The sequence below is a fragment of the Nanorana parkeri genome, unplaced genomic scaffold (assembly GCF_000935625.1).
Source record: "Nanorana parkeri isolate BGI_ZX_2015 unplaced genomic scaffold, ASM93562v1 scaffold1021, whole genome shotgun sequence".
Lineage (NCBI taxonomy): Eukaryota > Metazoa > Chordata > Amphibia > Anura > Dicroglossidae > Nanorana > Nanorana parkeri.
Window position 1 is genome coordinate 94697 of NW_017307289.1, and position 20438 is coordinate 115134.

At 42.2% G+C, this 20438-nt stretch overlaps 1 protein-coding gene across 3 annotated transcripts in view; it reads left to right on the forward strand.

The window, feature by feature from the left end:
* The first annotated feature begins 6665 nt into the window (after positions 1-6665).
* Positions 6666-20438, forward strand: part of SYT7 (synaptotagmin 7) — a 372492-nt gene continuing 358719 nt past the window's right edge. Inside the window, exon 1 of one of the 3 annotated variants that reach the window (XM_018567216.1) lies at positions 6666-7096. In XM_018567216.1, the coding sequence (XP_018422718.1) occupies positions 7063-7096 (34 nt within the window). In that variant the 5' untranslated portion in view covers positions 6666-7062. The remainder of the gene's footprint in view (positions 7097-20438) is intronic. The other 2 variants (XM_018567213.1, XM_018567214.1) reach the window with 2 other exon arrangements.

A 20438-nucleotide genomic window follows, 5' to 3' on the forward strand; every position in this document is an offset into this window, starting at 1 on the left:
TAAAAGTTGTGACACCAGGAAGTGTATATTCACAGGGCGGAGTGAAATTGTGTCAGTGCATTGAGGAAGTACATCCTATGGACATCTTAGTAAGTTTATAAACTTCTAGATCAATAGTTATTAGGAATGGGATAGAACCTATGGAAATTCAATATAGAAATACAGATTTATTTTTACTTTTGACCATAGATACCCTTTAAAATGCAGTCCAAAATATGCCAGAAAAATCCTTATCTTAGGTATCGTACCTTGGCTTGTTTTCTTAAATGGTTCATACAGGCAAAATAAAAACATATGTTTCACTTGTCATGAGCATCCACTCTACATCCAGTGACTGAGGTTTCACACACTGGAGATCTGTAGTGACCATAAAGAGTTTTTTATACTGAGATTAATGAGCAGAGCTTATCATATATCCTATTAGAGCATAATGCCAGCTTACTGAAAGTGTTTGTTTTTTATCCATTCAATGCCTATGTGCTTTATGAGATGTCCTGCATATGTAATATAGGTTTCAATGTTGGTCAAAGTCAAAAGCCAAATCCTTCTCCCCTCACTGCCACTAAAACCCAAGTTGATGATGTGGACACCCAGTTCCTTTTCTTATGGAGACATGTTTCTGCTAGATACCACATAGATCGTTGGCACATAGGCTGTCTTAAAGTGTATTTTCACTTTTGCAGTAACATTTGAGAAGACCGCACTATATGTTACAGCATACGGAAATATACAGGGTTACTCACAAAAGGGTGAAGACTTTGGAGAAGGCAGGGGAAGTGAACAATCTAGGACAACATAGCTAAACTGGACAAATTCTTCAATTCATCACACTTTCCAGATCAGCTTTTTGTGCTAGATTGTTCACTTCTCCTGCCTTCTCCAAACCCGTCACCCTTTTGTGAATAACCCTGATCATTTTTAAAACATTATTTCTTACTTTTTAGATGTTTTGTTGCAGCAGGCCACATGGCTGATTACAGGTTTTTCTGAGCCCATTCACAGAGATCGGTCCTTATAGAAAGACTTAGGACTGAAATTTGAGGATTGCGCTTCTCTCATTAACTTCATTAACATACAATGGAGAAACCGTTGTTAAACTACTCATATCCCCTTCTATATATCAATTTGCTTTTTATTTAGGTTTCAACATAAATACAGAACTATAGAACAAAACAAAACAAACAACAACAAAAAAAAAAAAAATTATAAACATTAAACAGGGAGGGGATGTCTTATCCCCTACTCATTCTCTTACTACATATCCCCTTCTAACATTACAAAGAAGGAGAAGCAAGTAGAAGCTTTAACCCTTAAGAAACCAAGAAACCCTAACCCAAGTAAAAGCAATTTAAACTGCAAGATGCATTGTAACTGCTAGATGCATGCATAACAAATATAAAATAGGTCAATTTAGTAATATAATTATGTTCAAGAGGGGAAGGTCCTACAGTCACAGCCAGTAGAGAAAATTTGTAGAAAGAGGAAACAGTTTCAAAGACAAAACACTAAGAGCCCATTCACACCACATCCAGATCATCTCCAGCCCGGACCAGATTGTTTCTGGACCCAAAATGCATCCTAATGTATCCCTATGCTATTTCTGGCCTCTGTTGACACCAGCGCAGTCCGTTCCAGACCAGACCAGAAAAATACTGCATGTCCCATTTTGTCTGGTCTGGAATGCACTGGAACTGTGGGCATGTTCACACTATGTTCCAGACCTGATCTGGGCCAAAAAATGGTGTGAACCATAGGGCTGAAAATCATGGAGGGCCTTTTAGGCAAGTATAGGACCTTCACAGGCACTTAAAATTGTATAAAAATATAATGTTTTAATAAAGACATTAAAATGCACAAAACAAAAAACACATATTCATATTGGTCCTCAGCCTAAGCCTAGAAAACATTACATGTTTATACAATTTTAAGTATCTGTGAAGGTCCTATACTTGCCTAAATAGCCCTCCATGATTTCCAGCCCTTAGTCTTTTGGCTTTGGAACTGTTTCCTCTTTCTACAAATATAAAATAGGTGTTCTCTTTATTTGGATGCAAAAGTGGAAATACACTTTGCGGCACCTATATGACATATTGTCCTTGTAATTTACTGCCGCAGTGCATCCGTAGACAACTGCATAATACTAATTAAGTTACAGGTGACATAAACAATCCATTAGGGACCAGACCAGAATGAGTATAGGTTTTCTTTAAGCATTGTCAATAATCAAACACTAAGGGGTCTATTCACTAAGCTGCCGAAGGATCTAGCCGTAGCTTCGGCCGATCCTTCGGCTAGCTTTGTCCCCAGGACCCCTTCGGTTCTGTAGAACCGAAGGGGTGCTGTACGGGCTAATCACTATAGCCCGTACAGCTCCCGAACGTGGCCGAGTGGCTCAGTCGAGCCGAACGCATATGCATCGGCTCGGCTGAGCCGATTCTCCCTGGCGCTCCGGGAGTCTCCTGCTCCCGGCCGCCAAGGAGAGAAACACTGCTGTTTCTTCTTTTTCTTTATTCTGACACGGAGCCGTGTCAGAATAGAAAAAAAAACAAAAAACGTTTTGCCCATCGGAATGCATTGCTAGATTCCTATTGGCTATTTCAATTTGCAATAGCCAATAGTAAACTAGCATTGTTGGATCGGCTGAGTCGAACAGCTTCTGCACTTTGGGTCGGCCGAACATGCGGAGCATGTTCGGCCGACTCGAAGCCATGCGAAGCAAGCCGATGTACGGCTGATGTCAGCCGATATACGGCTGAAATCAGCCGTACAAGCCTGAAGTGAATAGCTGAACATTGTTCGGCTCACTTCACTTGGGGTCAGTTGTTCACTCGGCTGCCCTCGGCAGCTTAGTGAATAGACCCGTATGGCTTTATTAGGTGCCATGAATATTCAGTGTAGTGTGACATGGGAGCTACAAAACAATTTTAGTACTCCAGGCAGGTATAAAAGAAATTAATTGACGTATTTATGAATATATCCCTTAATGTATTGTAGTAGTTAAATACAAGCAGTGTAAAACAGGGCTCACTTAATTCCCTCACCCACCCTAAACAGCTTGGTGGAAGAACCTCCACTTGACAGCTATTGTATTAAAGTCCCTTTTACTTTGGTGGTCACGTTTGTAAAAACTGAGCTTTACATTACTTTCCATGTATCATGTTTTTGATCTGCAAAAATTGAACTCTTGTCCATTTAAGGCCTCATTCACACTGATAAGAGCTGGCCCGTACAGATCCGTGCGGCGTGCATGGCTGTTTCGGGCCGCTCCCTGTAAGGAAAGGTGCTGCGTGTGATTTGTACGTAGCAGCCTGTTCTTCTCTATGGGGATACGCGGCCGTACGCTCACCAAACTGCATATCCGTGTGGGTGTCCGCACTCGTACGCAGACAGGATGGATCCTGTCTGCATGCGAGCATGGACACCTGACCCGCATGGATGTGCAGTATGGGTGAGTGTACAGTACAGGGAGCGGCCCGAAACAGCCATGCACGCCGCACGGATCTGTACGGGCCAGCTCTTATCAGTGTGAATGAGGCCTAAGACGAACTCAGGGGTAATCAGATGTAAGCTGATGCAAGTCTGTTTATATCCGCTTGCTCATAGACTAACATTGAGCTTCTGATAAGGTCTGCCTGAAAAACTGAGGATCTAATCATAACGGCCGCATGAAAGGGGTGTTAGATGACCAGCACCTGTGGCTGTCTGAATACCCGAACAGTGGCAGCATCTGAATGGATGCAGTCACTATTTGGTCGACAGTTTTCTACCCACCTTATTTGATTTTGTAATGGAAGCTTGTTGAACCAGGTGGTGCCAACAGCAGGAATCAGCCAACATTTGAGCCGCATATGGCCAGCTTAAGTACCTAAAGTTTACTTGGTATTAGCCGCTTGCATTCCCTGTACACCAGAGCACAGACTTGAGCAGCGAGAGGCAGCACAAGAAGCTAATCAGTTGCTCTGCAGTGCAAGGAGCATGCTGATAGGAGGGAAAGAGCAGAGTAACAGAGAGCTTAGGTCATCAGGGTGCTGCTTCTTCTTTTACTGTCCAGTCATGGGCTGAGGGTAGGGCAAGACCTGTAAATGTTACTGAACTGTAACAGAAAAAAAAAGGTTCTCCTGCCCTGGTGGTTCTGTGTGGCAGGACTATGTAAATCTCAAGACTGGATGGACAGAAATACAAAACCCCTGGAAGGTATAACAGCTCCCTTATATGCATGCCATCTGTGTATTTAGCTGTTAGCCTGGAGTTCTGCCTCCAAAGGCTTCAGGAACATTACTAGAAGAAAACCAGTGGCAGTTGCTAACAACAGGTGTCATGTGAATACAAGCTATCCTCCTCTCCCGCTGGCACATGAACCTGGAAACACCCATGGAAGCCTAGGAGCAGTTTACTTTACAGGCATATGCTGCCACATTAGCAGATGAGAAGCAGAAGTCCTGAATACAGAAAAAAAACAAAAACAAATGGTGTCCTACTGACTTGGATGAAATTCGAGCAATGTGTGGCCCTGATGACACCACTGCGTTCACATTTTTTATCAACTTTTGTTGATAGAGCCGACCCGAAATATGCCAGCTGAACAGTCACTACAGTCAATCATCTGCAGTCACCATCCAGGTATTCTAATATCTGCCGGCGTTGGTTGTCAGAATACAATAGCCCAGTAGGGGAGATTCCCCCATCCACATAATTGTTTTATCATGGGGCTGTACGAGAAAAAAACGGCAAATGTATGGCCAGCTTTAGATTCTCAAATGCCAAAAACAGCAGTCTGGACAATCACTTAAAGAAGATGTAGGATGTATTCAAATGAACCCTAACCCTTGTTACCCCGCACTGCAAGGGTTAGGTGTTCATTTTGATCTAGGGACAAATATAAGGAAGATATACTCAGTGGATTCTTGGTCCTGCCTGGCTGCTTGACAGGACCCTGCAGTCTCTTTTTTCCCTGGGCTCCGGTGGTCTAAGGACCTGTGATGTTGTCACATATAATGCAGGTCCATTAGACATGAGGATGCCGAGGGACATAACACAACCACTGAGAGGTGAGCAGTCACTACCTCAGGACCATAGATGAGGTGCATATATCTTCTTTACAATATTGTCGGGATCCACCTCACTGACCGGATTGACAGCTGGCTCTACCTCTCTAGAACCAGAGCCAGCTGTGCCCGCCCCTTCCCCTGTCTGTCCCTCCAATGAGCACTGGAGAGAGAGCAGCGTGGAATCCCTGCGCGGAGTGCTGACTGACAGTCATCTGTCTCTGAATGGAGAAGACCGTGAGCGGAGTGATCAGCGATTCATGATCGCTCAGCTCTCGATTTGTAGAGCCGGCAAATTACACCTGCACAGCGGCTCTAAGTATTGGGAAGAATATATCTTACTCTCCCAATACATCTCCTTTAATTCATGCAATCCTGGAGTAGCAGCACTGCAAGGGTTAATTTGAACACATCCCGGAGAACATCTTTAAATGATTCTTTCGATTCTCATTGAGCAGAAAATCACATTTTATTCATTTGCATCCTTTACCCTTGAGTGAAGCTTCAACCTTTGTCAGATAGACACAGCACAATTGTGATGATCTTATCTGGGCTCCATATTTTATGGAACAACAAAAGTTCTCCTTTTATCCTTGCAGTAGGTAGATGATGCTTCAACCTTTATCACATAAGATCATCACACATGTGCTGTGACTGTGCTCCAAATTCTATTGAACAACAGAAGTTCTCCTTTAATCCTTGCAGTGTGGGGGTGGCAGCACTGCAAGGGTTAATGTCAATGCATCCTGGAGTACATCTTTAAATAAGTCTTTAGATTCTCATTGGGAAACAAGTCACAGTTTATTCATTTGCATCCTATACCCTTGAATGATGCTTCAACCTTTATCACATACGATCATCACACATGTGTCTGTGCTCCATATTCTATTGAACAACAAAAGTTCTCCTTTAATCCTTCCAGTGTGGGGGTGGCAGCACTGCAAGGGTTAATGTCAATGCATCCTGGAGTACATCTTTAAATTATTCTTTAGATTCTCATTGGTAAGAAAATCACATTTGATTAATTTGCATCCTATACCCTTGAATGATGCTCCAACCTTTATCACATAAGGTCATCACACATGTGCAGTGCCTGTGCTCCCAATTTTATTGAACAACAAAGCATGGCAACAACTACCACATTATAGGGATCCATTTATATCTATTTTCAAACAACATTTATCCAGCACCCTCACAATTAAAAGCAATTCAATAAATTTGTAAATCTTGGGTGAAAGGTGTGTGCACCTCTCTTAGATCTTCAAAGGTGAAGGAAAGAGGTTCCTGGCCAGCAAAGCTGACATTCTGTGCTTTCACTGAAGGTCGATTAGGTATTCCAGTGTTGACATCACAAAGTGTCAGTTTCTTTAATTGCAGCAGTTGCAGAGAGTATTTATTTTCATTACATAATGTGCCAATGACCCTTCTACTGCTTGGAGTGATATTTTTTTTGAAAGCCTTTATTATTTCAGCAGAAACATAATTGCACAAGGACGCTTGGTGTTGACTGTGTAAGCTAACACACACACATACAGTATATGTAATTAGGTTTGGATCCCTGTACACCTCTTCCCTGCTTGTGCTCCAGGTGCCAGTAGAAGAGATTACAGTGGAATGTGTGCTTGTGTGTGTGTGTGTGTGCAGTTTCTGATTCTGCCAGCAGCCAGCAGCATGTGGATGGAATAGAAAGAGAGAGAGAGAAAGAGAAAACAAGTGACAGCGAAGGGAGAGACACATCGAGGAAGAGGTAGCCAGAGAGCTTGCTTTCTTCCCAAAGATCCTCATTAATTACCTCTCTGAGCTACACATAGGGGCTCCAGGGGCCACCTGCTGCCTTCAGCATCTCTCCTTGCAGTGGTCTCCCACATTGGAGTCAAGGATACAGGAGACCTAGAGGTGGCAGCCCTGTCCCCCTCCTCCTGATCCCACCTCGCAGGCTGTCTTTGTTTTCCTGGGACGTACAAGTGGAAGTGAAGAGAGACTAGGGATCCGCGGAGGAGCAGAGGCAGGCAGGAAGATGCACATTAACCGGGAGGTTTCCGCCAGTAAAGGTAAGATCGCCTATAATTCTTCCTCTGCGGCTCCCTAGGGGCACCCAGCTTTGTCCTTGTCTTTAGCTGATGCTTGGAAGTAGTGGCTTTTCAATGACATGTAAAGGGGGCACGCCTTCCATTGGTGTGCTCTGCCCGTGCATGCCTCGGTGCGCTCTGCTGGCTCTGACAGGTGGATGATGTGCGCTACCTCTGCGCTGCGCTCTGCGCCTACCGTGCGCTTCGTCTAATCACAGAGTTACATTGATAGTTACACAATCACCTGCTATTGTTACGTTTGTTTCCGTTCTGTGTGCTTAGGAGTTGTCACTGCACATGAATATGATCCTCGTTTCATATGTGTGTTCAAATCAAATGGGGATCTGTCTGGTTAGGATCGTGCATACAAGTTTCCAGATTCGCACGTCGTGCATATTCATCAGCACCATTATAATCTAAAGTGATTGACTTCAGGAGCATGTTTATAGCTGCACCTGCTTTTTTTTTTTTTTTAAGGTGACAGAGCTAATGTTCACACTGGCTAAGCTTTGGAAAAAGTGGCAAGGGGAAGGAGGGCAGACTTTTGCCCTGGCATTCTCTGCCAACAGGTGATGTGAGCAGAGAGCTACAAATATACATCACTGTCCCAGATTTTGTGTTTTTGTGACACCCACAAATATATACACCTGTGCCCCAGATTTTGTGTTTTTGTGACACCTTCAAATAAATTTACCTACTCTGAGGGGAATTTATCAAAACTGGAACAGACCAAAACTGGAGCAGCTGTTCGTTACAACCAATCAGCTTCTCCCTTCAGTTTGTTCAGTTAAGATTTGAGAATGAAATAGAGACGCTGATTGGTTGCCATGCACAGCTGCTCCAGTTTTTGTCTGCTCCGCTTTTGATAAATTCCCTTCTCTGTGTTTGCCCTCTGTTCCTTAAAGTGACAGTAAACCCATGAGTTAAATCTTAAAAATGCATTCAAGTACCTTAACTATTAACAAAAATGTATCTTATTTGTGTATCACTCAGCTACAGATCCTCAAATCATCTCTGAATTGGTGCTGGCACTGTCCTTCCTTCTGGAGGGTGGCTACTTTTGTTACCCATGGTCCTGGGTGTGTTGTACAGTAGCCACCGCTTCAAGCTGCCTCCTGAGATGGACTACAATCTCACATTTAGTTTACTCATTTGTATTGAGATTGTAGTCCTTCACAGAAGTGAGCTTTGAGCAGTGGCTACTTTACAACACACACTCAGCGACCATGGGGAACAAAAGTAGCCCCCCTCCAGAAGGAAGGACGGTGTCACAATGAATTCAGAGATCATTTGAGGATCTACAGCCGAGTGATACACATATAAGATACAGTGTCACATTAGTACATTCACATTAGTCCCTACGCTCAAGGAGCTCACAATCGAAAGTCCTTCACATGCATACATATACTAGAGCCAATGTAGACCGGGGCCAACTACCCTACCAGCATGTGTTTAGAGTGGGGGAGTACCCGGAGGAGACCCACACAAGAACAGAGAGAACATGCAAACTCTATGCAGTTAGCATCCTGGTTGGAAGTCAAATTAAGGACCCAAGGCAGGAGTGCTAACCACTAAGCCACTGTGCTGCCCACTTCTTCTGATTATTTTGGCCCTGAATAGATAATCCTCCTTCCACATGTTATTCTGATTGTCCATATACAGTAATATAACATCCTTCTCTTCTGTTAACTGTTTATTTCACATATCCATTGTAAGTGCATTTTTCAGCACTTGACCTCCACCTCTTGACCTTTACCCCTTGGCCCTTCTACCTGTGGCTTCTTTAGAGACTTACTTAGCTATCCACAGGTTTGGACACACTGTACAATCCTAATTAGCCATGCAACATATCTTATTTTCATATTTCTGTTATCAACTGGTTTTATCCACGCTACCTGTTTCTCCTTGACCCACCTGTCCTGCCTTCTGTGTTTTCCAGAAACCTTTGCTATTTGGTTTAATGGTAGTATTCTGAACAACTTGAGTCTTCTGGGGTTTTTTTTTTTTCAGCATCGCTTTTTCTGGTGGGATCGATTGTGTCCACCTATTCACCCTTCATTGTATTAAGAATAATGTATCCTAACAAGTGAACAAGTGCAGCTGGGGATGTGCAGAGGAACTGACCATTACTGAGAAATGGTAGAGATCACACCACATATCATTTCTATATGAGTTGCTGTGCCATGTTCGAGTATTCTATTCTTCGGAAGATATTCTTCCTAAGAGACGCAAAGAGGAGCTTTTAGTGATGGATGGAGGAAGCAGCTGATAATGCTTCATTTATCTTTGAAACTAGAAGAATAGCTGTTCCACAATGCGGGGTCTTTGTACCATTCTATAAAATGTAGGACATAGTTATATGAAGCTGTTTGTCAAGTTATAAAAAGAACATTGTAGTGAAAACTGAAGAGCAGGTTAGGAGAAGCTGGGTGAGACAGAGTATATGTACATGGGAGACAAGTATGGAACAGTTCTGTAAAGCATAGTCAATGGATGGGGGGAGAACAATAGAAAGCATTATTTGAACTGTTAGGAGTTGCTATGTATGGAACAGTTATAGAACAACGAGATATGTTTGCATTTGCACTCATTGTATATGGTGTGTGGAATAGTTTTGTGGAGCAGTAGATTTAATAGAAAGAAGCTATGTGTATGGAGCAGATAAAAGCACCAATAGGAATTACAATGGGGCGGTTAAAAAGTTCTTTTTAAGTGTAGTTGTAGTTAAAGTACTTGAACCATAAAAGAATAGTTTTATGGTTCAAGTACTTTATTAAATTACACAAGTGAGCGACATACGCTTATTCATCACAGCAACCTTTCTGATTATAGGTTTTGTCTGTATAGGTCAATCAGCACGGAGACAATGATTTCTCATTGACTGCCATAGGTTTGTAATTTGAAATATTTTTTTTCTTGCTTAAATAATGTCATAGATACTAGACATTAAAATAACACTAATGGCACCTTGTACATTTTTAGCCATTGTTGGGACTTTTGATTTAGACCCTTTGGATTTGATGGATACTTTACATAGACTGTGTGATAGGCAACATGACACCGGAAAATGTAAAATCTACATATTTAAATGAAGAACAGGTTTAGGATGTCCTATTTGTGACATATGCCATTAATGTTTGTGAAGTGTGATATCCAGGAGGACATGGCCATACGAGGAGCGGTTAAACTGTACTATGGAGGGTGTCCCCGAAGAGCTGATATAGCATGTCATAGGAGACACAGCCTGATATACATAGAACTTGTCAGAGTTGTACAAAACAGCTCTGCTTATCAATGTGACTAAACCCCTGAGGCATCTGGATGTCCTATTTGTGACATATGCCATTCATATTTGTGAAGTGTGATATCCAGGATAATATGGCCATACGAGGAGGGGTTAAACTGTACCATGGAGGGTGTCCCGGAAGAGCTGCTATAGCATGTCATAGGAGACATAGCCTGATGGACATAGAACTTGTCAGAGTTGTACAAAACAGCTCTGCTTATCAATGTGACTAAACCCCTGAGGCATCTGGATGGGTGATCAATAGTTAAGGCTGTTAAGGCTCCTATAAAACCGCCTGGAAGCTGAAATTAAATACTTAATTACTGCTACAATTTCCAGTGATTAAAGTGCACTCACAGTGACAGCATTCCCAAATGTCATTTCACTCTTCTTTTATCGTTAACCCCACCAAGTCCAGAATGGCCTTTAGCTTACTATTGGTAATGCAGGAATCATGCTGTCCTGGCACTTGGTGGGTTAAAGATCCAACAGTTATACTCTGTTTTCCTACCTTATGAGCCAAGCTTGTTATAATTCATTTTGTTCTTCTAGCACAAACCTTATGGATGACCCAGGTTATTATTTAATGTATATTATCCCTTCATCTACTACCTCATATAAATGCTTCATATAATAGTTATTGTTCCTCCCTGTCAAACCTCTTCCACCATATATTTCTTAGATTGTAATACTCTCCCTTTACCACAATAAATCTTCCTACTGTGACCTGTGCTTGCAATCCATACAATTGCTCCATATAATTGATTTCATACCTCTATATTTTCCCTATAATTGTATATCAGTCTCGTGTTGCTTCAAATAATGACCAGTTTTCTCTGTATCCTTGTTCTTTTACAAATATTTTTACCCAGTAATTATTATATGAAGTCTAGTGTTGTCTTAATAATATAAAGTTTGCTTAATATAGGTCTACAGTGAGTACCTCTGTTTTAATGAAGATTGATAAAACCCAGATCTGCTAAGGACCTTGCTGTGGCATCACTCTTGCCTGTGTTCACTTCCCCACACCATGCCAGCGCCTGTGATATATTTAATCATGCCTTTATATTTACATATGGTCTCCAGTTGCTAATTGGTAACAAGGTAAACACTTTTGAAAAACCCATATTTGGAGGAAGTTGTTGGTGGCCTAGGTGTTTTTTAAATGAGCTTGAGTGTACTGTGTGGAATAAAGGGGTTGCAACATTCAAAACTAATATTATATGTGTTGGTGGCATTCACTAGGCTAAGTCAGACGCTGGTGTTTTCATAATTGTTGGAGACTTCAGTGGGGACATCAGTCTATCATAGACCCTGAAGCTTTGGGGATTCCAACTCATCACGTTCCAATCCTATATCATATCATTTTCAAGTTCTATTTTCATTTTGCCATTGTGCAAATCAGCCTCTTCCTGGTCCTTTGCCAGTAAGATCACACCTCCAGCACACACTCACACATTGTTTTCTTCCCTGTATCCCTCCTCTAGTCCAAACACATAGGTCATGCCCCTGTATCCCACCTCCAGCACGCGTTGCTTCACTTAATGTATTCCTCATCCAGCACGCGCACTGGTATTGGTAATTTCCCAGTCTGTCTCCTCCAGCATGCACATTGTTTTTTTCCCTGTATCCCTCCTCCAGGGCACATACATCAGTCACGCCCCTGTATCCCACCTCCAGCACACACACATTGGTCTTTTCCCTGTATCCCTCCCCCAGCACACACACATTGGTTGTTTCCCGGTATCCCTCCTCCAGTAAACACATTGGTCTTTTCTCTGTATCCTACCCCCAGCACACAAGCATTAGTCTTTTCTCTGTATCCTACCTTCAGCACACATACATTGGTCATACTCCTGTATCCCTCCTCCAGCACACATACATTGGTCATACCCCTGTATCCCTCCTCCAGCACACAAGGATTGGTCTTTTTCCTGTATCCCTCCTCCAGCACACATGCATTGGTCATACCCCTGTATCCCTCCTCCAGTACACATGTATTGGTCTTTTCCCTGTATCCTACATCCAGCACACATACATTGGTCATACTCCTGTATCCCTCCTCCAGCACACATACATTGGTCATACCCCTGTATCCCTCCTCCAGCACACAAGGATTGGTCTTTTTCCTGTATCCCTCCTCCAGCACACATGCATTGGTCATACCCCTGTATCCCTCCTCCAGTACACATGTATTGGTCTTTTCCCTGTATCCTACATCCAGCACACATACATTGGTCATACTCCTGTATCCCTCCTCCAGCACACATACATTGGTCATACCCCTGTATCCCTCCTCCAGCACACATGCATTGGTCTTTTTCCTGTATCCCTCCTCCAGCACACACAAGTTTTTTCCCTGTATCTCTCCTCAAGCACACATACATTGGTTTTTTCCCATATCCCTCCTCCAGCACACATACATTGGCCTTCCTCCTGTATCCCTCCTCCAGCACACAAACATTGGTCTTTCACCTGTATCTTACCCCCAGCATGCACTCACCTATCCCCAGTGTCCATACCAGCAGTAAGATGGTCCCCCCAGTACAGAGAGCATTCTAGTCAGCCTGTTAGCGATCAGTCATCACAGAAGAAGCGTTAACCCATCAGCTTCCCAGTTTTATCTTTAACCTGTCAGTAATATGTCTGCACTGGATGTGATTTGCCTTAAGGGCATGCACATCAACCCTTCAGTGATTAATATTTGGTGAGTTAGCATTAATCTGTCCCCAGCATAAAAACATTAGCCCCTTAGGGAACAGCCTCTGCTTAGCTGCAATAACCCCTTAGCACTCAATTTTCTGCTCATACGTGACAAACCCTCAAAGTTCAGTCCTCACCTTATGTGCATTATCTCGCCAGTGCTCAAGCCCAGGCAAATATGTTAAAGGCATATTAAAGTCAGAAAGCTTTTAAGCTATTTCAAATGCTGATGAAACAATTTTGAAGAGATGCTGCTCATTGATGTTTAATAGTTGTAGTCCCCTTCAGAATCAGCTGGTCCCCTGAGCTCTGGCCCTGATATCCTGTTTTATGGTGGCTTCTTTCCCTTGCATGGTCCTATGGAGCCACCCTTGTGTGTGCTAGTTAGCGGTGTGTGTTTCCACAACCACAGGCACTGCAGGACACTACACTCCCCTGCTCCCCTCTCTTCTTTCCTCTCTTCTCCCTTCTCCAAAATAGTAGATGGAGAGATGCAGGAGACTGTGCTGTCCCTTGTGCTCTTGTAGTGGACAGGAGGTTCAGGGAAGCAGAGCAGAGAGAGTATGAGCCCGCTGTTCTGAAACATGATGACTGTAAGAGCATGGGCAAAAATATTAAACACTTTGCTGAGCAATGTATATTTGTTTGATCTGGATTAATTATGGCATTTTTTTTTTACTGTTTAATACTTCTTTAACCTCTCAGCATCCAATACTCAGCTAATGTAGGTTAACCCTAGCTTAGCACCTATTTTCAACTTATGTCGTCTGCTTATGTTCATTTATTCCTCAGCTGCCAGTACCCATTGCATGTGCATTTATCCATCAACAGCCAGTACCCAACACATGTCGTGCCCAGTGCATGTTTCCTAACCCCTCAGCGCCCAGTATCAATCTGCAGTACATACTGCGCAATGACATACGCTCCATTCATCTCTCCTGCAAATACTGCCTGCTGTCATACCCTCCACGGTCCTCTCCAGCACATACTGCCCACTGTCATACCCTCCACACTCCTCTCCTGCATTAATGCCCTCTAAGTTACTTTTTCAGCATTGTTTGTTATATCCGCAACCTTTCTCGCTCTAGAACGGGTGCACTTTCACAAACATATACTCCTGCGCTGTGGTAGAAAGTCATCCTGTATGATCTGGGCTACTTAGCATTACCCAGAATCTTTTTGGCAGGATGTCATGTTATCCCCTGCAGGAAAGAAGCCAGGGAAAGGTAAACATATAACCTATTTTCCATTTTTTTTTTTCATTTTAGTGCAGTGTTTTAGTAAGAGAAAGGAGACCCTCAGTAAATAAGTGGACCTTGTTTGTAGCGCTACTTTAAGTAGCTCCTAACATTTAACCTAACCCATACAATTATGTAATTTGTAACCTCTTCTAATAATCTTAGTCCTTAAATTACTCATAATCCCTAATGAGTCTCTGACAAGGGAACACAAATTAAAAACTGCTAAGTTTAAAGGGCAGGGACCTAAAGGTGCACATGTTTGCAGGAGGCTCCTAAACCAAAGCCTAGTCTCGAGCCATTCTGACAGGCAAAGCTTCAATAATTCCTGATAGGACCTAAATTTGCCTACCTGCATACCGTATTGCTGTCAGCCAGTGAGACTGCCCATCATATTGATCAACCAATAGAAATGTGTAAGGCCGGGGCTTAGCTGCCAGTTTCAACATTGCTTGGAAGTGTTGGTCCGAGATTTGGGCATAACGGAAGGGTCTAAAGGCTGCTGCAAGTATGTGCAGAAACCTCAAGGTGCCTTCAGGTCACAACTGCAGCAGTTGGCATCCCTCTCCGCAAACTGAACTCTTAAAACCTAACCCGGTGCCTAACAGTATTTCTAACCCTTAACGATTTACATGCTCCCAACCATTTAACCCACTAGAGCCTAACCTTAAAACTAACACTAAACCACCTAAGTTATGATCCTGACACTACCTATAATCCACCAAATGTGTGGCCTGCTTATTAAACACTGGCCCACCCTCTACCACAAACCTATGGAGAAAAGCTAAAAAATATACTTACTTTACACCCAGCTTCTGCGGCGCCTAGGCAAGGCTGATGTCCCAGTCCTTCTGACGAGAATGAGAAAGAGTATTCCAATATCTTATGAGAAGCTGTTCCTGCATTGTATATTTCTTGTGAAATTGGATCTTGCTGAATGGACTAGAACATCAGTCTTACCTAGGGACCATGTATGAAAGTTGGGTGTAAGTAGGTATATTTTATTTTCTAAAATGAAAAATTTGCTGTCTCCTCCATCCAGGGGGCCCATTGCCCTGCTCTGCCCTTGAGTCATGAATGCTTGCTTCTTTCCTTTTCATATAATCGGTTGAAACATTGGTATGTTTATAAACAATAGAGAGTTTCACACTCACAAATGTGTTATATTATGTGAATATTTGTGTGTATAATTTTTACAATATGGGGCGGTCAACATGGGAACTTGTTTGACTTTCACGCATCCATATCAGCAATATGAGCTGTAATAAACTTTTCTGCTCCATTGTTCCAATTTTTCCCGCTTCCAATTGAAAGTATCCCTAATGAACATATAAAGAAGACTGAATATAAGAATGCGGTCAGTTCTTATTATTGCTCCTTATATTTCTTTATACAAAGCAATTAGTGCATCTCATAAAACCTATTTTTATATTGAAAGGGCTCCTGTTGCACCTTGTAATAGCCCTTTTAAATCCCATCATGCAGTAACTTCTTTTTGGTTCATATAAATAGCTCTGGCCTTAGTACAAAACTCAACTTTGGCAAACACTACTGGAAATAAAGTGACTACATAATGTGGTTGTTGTAATTTCTACATTCCCCGCTGCTGCAAAACAGTTACATTACCTGCTATTGCTTTTATAGAGAAAACTGTAGCCTTTGCCATATTTAGCTATGTGCAGTGACTTAAAATCTCCCTCTTTTTTGTGCCATGCATCCTCCGTGAATACAGGTGGAATGATTAGGTGTCTCTTAACAGTTTGTGACTCTGCTGCTTACATTGGCTGTTTGTGCAGAGAATTCCTTCCGTGCAGAGAGAGCTGCCTCATACACACCTACTAACTAAAAATAAACAACGGTTAAAGGGACATGAACGCCCACTCGGCCACTTCAGCATGAGTGGCCGATTAAGTAGTGCTGTCCACAAGGGGTAAAGCAGCTGGGAAAGGTGACCCTGTGGTTTACTGATAGATAAATCTTACGATGCATTATTCCAGTCTTCTCAAGCTGCAGTTCAGTTTCTCAGCCTAATTAATTATCTGGTGAGATTTTTAACCTTCTTTTATTTCACTTTTGAATACTAGCTTATTTAAATACTAGCTTTTATGGCCTACGGATTATATTCTTGACAGAAAATGGCATCCGATTACAAAATATGTACCAGTTGCTGCTACCGGGTAATGTAACCAGGGCGAAGAACCATCATTTGCCCTTTGACCCTGATGTTTGGAACATTGTTAGGTCCACTAATTCCTACCATCACAACTGTGGAAGAGTAACATCATCTCATCACTAAACTCACTCATGCCAAACTGCAACCCCCACCACTTGCATAAATCATGCCTCAATATGAAGAAATACATCATGCAGGTATATATTAGCTGTGATGTTAGTGCATATGTGTTAGATGGTACTGTCTGGCAATGGCACATACTGTACATGATGATGTCATGGTTAATAATTTAAGTGCCTTTTATTTGGTGCAACTGGTTGTCACTGAGGAACACTGGAATGAGGCTGGAAGAGTTTTTGGACCTGCCAAGAATAGGCAGCCTTACACAGCTTAAACCCCTTGGAGCCCCTAATCCTGCACCATGGTACTATCTGAATACATGCTTTCCAAATAATTTGCGTGTAAAGCTACACTATATATCAGTGGCAAGCCGAAATTCGCACAGTGGGTGCCCCTGTAGGCACCCTTCTGTCTGGCATCCTTCAAACAGAAAATCAATGTAGCCCGATAGAAAATTGTTAGGTGAACAGTGACAGCAAACAAATAATACAGAATATGAAACAATGGAAAGAATGGTAGGTTATTTGGTTTGTACCTAAATGGACAGTCTTGTGTGTGTGTAGTTTTGTGACTGCTACGTGACTTATGCATTTTTTCCCACTTGCCAAGATGGGAAAGAAGGACACCTTCCAGCACAATGTATTTCGGCAATGGACATACCCCTGCCATCCTCCAGTTATGTGACCCATTAGGAATTTATATGCCAGAAATGATTGGTTAAACCCAGAATGTTTTTCTGACCTTCAGAATGAGGGACAGTTGGGAGGTATGCATGGGCGTAACTACAAATCATGGGGCCCCATAGTAAAACCTTGGGGCCTTCCCAGCTAACTCTCTCAGTAGCAGTTGGCAATGTCAACTGTGCCAAAACGTGTTATTGATCTGAACATGAAGCATGTATAATGGTCAGGCAGCAGGAGAGCTGCAAGCATGGTCAGTACACTTCTAGGGAGTGCTACTATTAGTAGAGCCAATTATAATAACCATAATAATATTTATATTATAGTAAAGTAATTAATGCTCTTCCACACACTTACGCATTAGCCCTAATCTTAACTTCTTTAAACTCTAGCTTCTTTAAACTTTTTTTGTAGAAACACAAACCTCAGCCCTTCTATAAGGTTTAAACAGAGGTATGGCTGCATTAGACATAAAGCATTTATTTAATTTGGGAACAGAAGTCCAGAGGATAATAAATCTACACTGCTAAGATTAGCAATTGTTTTTACTATACAAAGGGGGATCTGATCCCAAAGTCAGACTTCAGCCTTTCTATACTGGAAGCCTCACAATTTAGTTTTCCTAATCAGTGCCCCTAATGGGCCCACCCCCCTACTTCAGGCCCCATAGCAGCCATGTGGCCTGCCATGGCAATTGTTACACCACTGAAGGTATGCTGAAGAGAAGAGTTCAATGTCCTTTGTAAAAGACCTGAATAATATGGTAAATTAAAATAATCAAGAACATTGCACAATACTGAAAACAGAGCTTGACCTGTAGATATGGACTCCTATAGTAGAGATGGTATGTCAGATGTTCCACAGCATCTGCTGAGACAAAGGTCGAATCTTTAAAACATAGCTGGGCTTGTATAACGACATTACACAAAGGTCAGTGACGTGAACATACTCATCACAGCCAATCAGAAACCTAATTTCCCTAACGTGACTCCGCAGAACTGCTTAAAGTCGATTGGTTGATCTGTATTGCTGAGTAACCATTGAGTGTTATTAAATAAAAGCCAGATTGTTTAATATATTTATAAATTAGCCACAAAGCAGATAATTAGCAAGCTTGATAGATTAAGATTTAGGATGATTGATGAGTTCATTAATTCTTTACAGATTAACATATTTAACTTTTTTGTAACAGTTTAAAATTCAGGCGATGAATAGATAAAAGCTGTGTGATTACAATGGTAACATCATTGAAGTAAAATAAGTTAATATATAGGTAGATAGGCATTGGCTTTATTTCCTAAGATATTACTGATAATAAACTTCAGGCAAAACAAAATCAGCATTTAATTACGGTGTATGTTCATTTAGTAGTAACAAAATCATCTTCCAAACAGCCACTGTAATTACTAAAAATCTGTGTTTTAGGGAGATGCCACATCAAGGCAGAATAATAAAGTTAGGCTTGCAGTTGGAGTGTTTGATTAGTGTGTTGAGGAGGAATAAAGGTGAGCTTAAAGTAGTATTAAGGTCTGGGCGTTTTTTACCTTAATGCATTCTCTGCATTAGGATAAAAACAGCCCAGGACCTTTTTTTTAACCCAGTCCCCACCAGTCTCCCCCACACTTACCTCTCAGCTGCGCTCGTCCCCGTTGCCAGTCCCGAAGCGATCCTCCGTACCCTAAACTTCCGGGTTGCGGGGGAGGATACTGATGGCAGAGGAGCCATAGGCTACTTCTGCCATCAATCAAAGAAGGAAGGGGCGTGACCTGCCACAGGGCTGTGTCTATGGACGCACACAGCCGCTGCGGGGACGAGTGAGGACGAGTGCGTGCGGGGTCCCTCTATTAGAACGATGGTGGGACCCATGCAGGGGGCGGGGGGAAGAGCATGGCGGGGACACACTAGAAAATGAGGAAAAAAGTACTTTTAAAATAAAAACAACAACAGCCTCCAGCAAAGGAGGGTCTCCTTAAAGGAGAAATGAAAAAAAAAATGGCTTTAATATCACTTTAAAGGAGAAAATGATCTTAGTGCAAGTGTCATCACAAAAAAAATACATGTTGATCCTCCCAGACATCTTGTGAGATAACAACGCTCTGTGCTTTGTACCTATGCAGACCATTGCAATGCATAGCATTGTTGCCAGTTCTTTCTGTGGACTATAGGACACCTCCACGCTGTTATTGTTATTGAGATGAGGGGAAAGTTTTCTGTTGCCCCAACACATTTTTTGTGCTAGGGTGATAACACTGCTTCTCCATTAGTATAATGGGTATAATGGGTAAAAGAGCTGGCAACCTAGTAGAGAAAGTGGGTTACTGGCAGGATCACAAGGTGCAAATAAAGGAGAAAAACCTTAAAAAAGTAATGCAACCATACATTTTAAAGCCCTTAATTTGCCCTTGCAGTGTGACTACCCCCACACTACAAGGGTTAAGTGTTTGTTTATGTCTAGTGCACACTATTAAAGTTTTACTTACTAATTTCCATTGCTGCCATCTCTATCCAAGGTGCTAGACTGGTCCCCGCAGCCTCTTCTCCCCTTCTCCCCAACAGCCTATGGACTACTAATGTCATCCTGACTTATGCAGGTCCATCTACAAGGACATTTTAACATCTGATGTGGAGAGGAAGAAGAGGTGAGCGCTGACCGCCATGGGAGCTGGGATCAGGTAATTAGGCAAGAGTCCCCTAGAAAAAAACGATCACTTAACACTTGCAGTGTGGGGGTAGCCCCACTGCAAGGGTAAAGCCAGGTGCACAAGGTTCTTTCTTTTAAAAAATAGAACAGATTCCTTCATCCCTGCTGAATAGCTTGAGGGATGCCGGGAGGAAGGGAGCTGACTGCGGCACCCACTGTGCGAATTTCGGCTGGTTACTGATGAAATTCGTATTGTGTATACCCTACTTAAGTTTTTCTTTGCCCGGAGATGGGCTTTAATTATTGTTTTGAAATGAAGCAATTCTTTGTAGTACAGTTACCTTTTAGATGAAGCATAGAGGGCCTCTGTCATTCAGAAAGGAGGAAGAAGATTTAGCTCTATTGTTGCTATTATCTATACTAAACCATTACCCCAGGTCTGGATTAAGACATTGAAGTATAAGCATAGTCATATTAGAAACT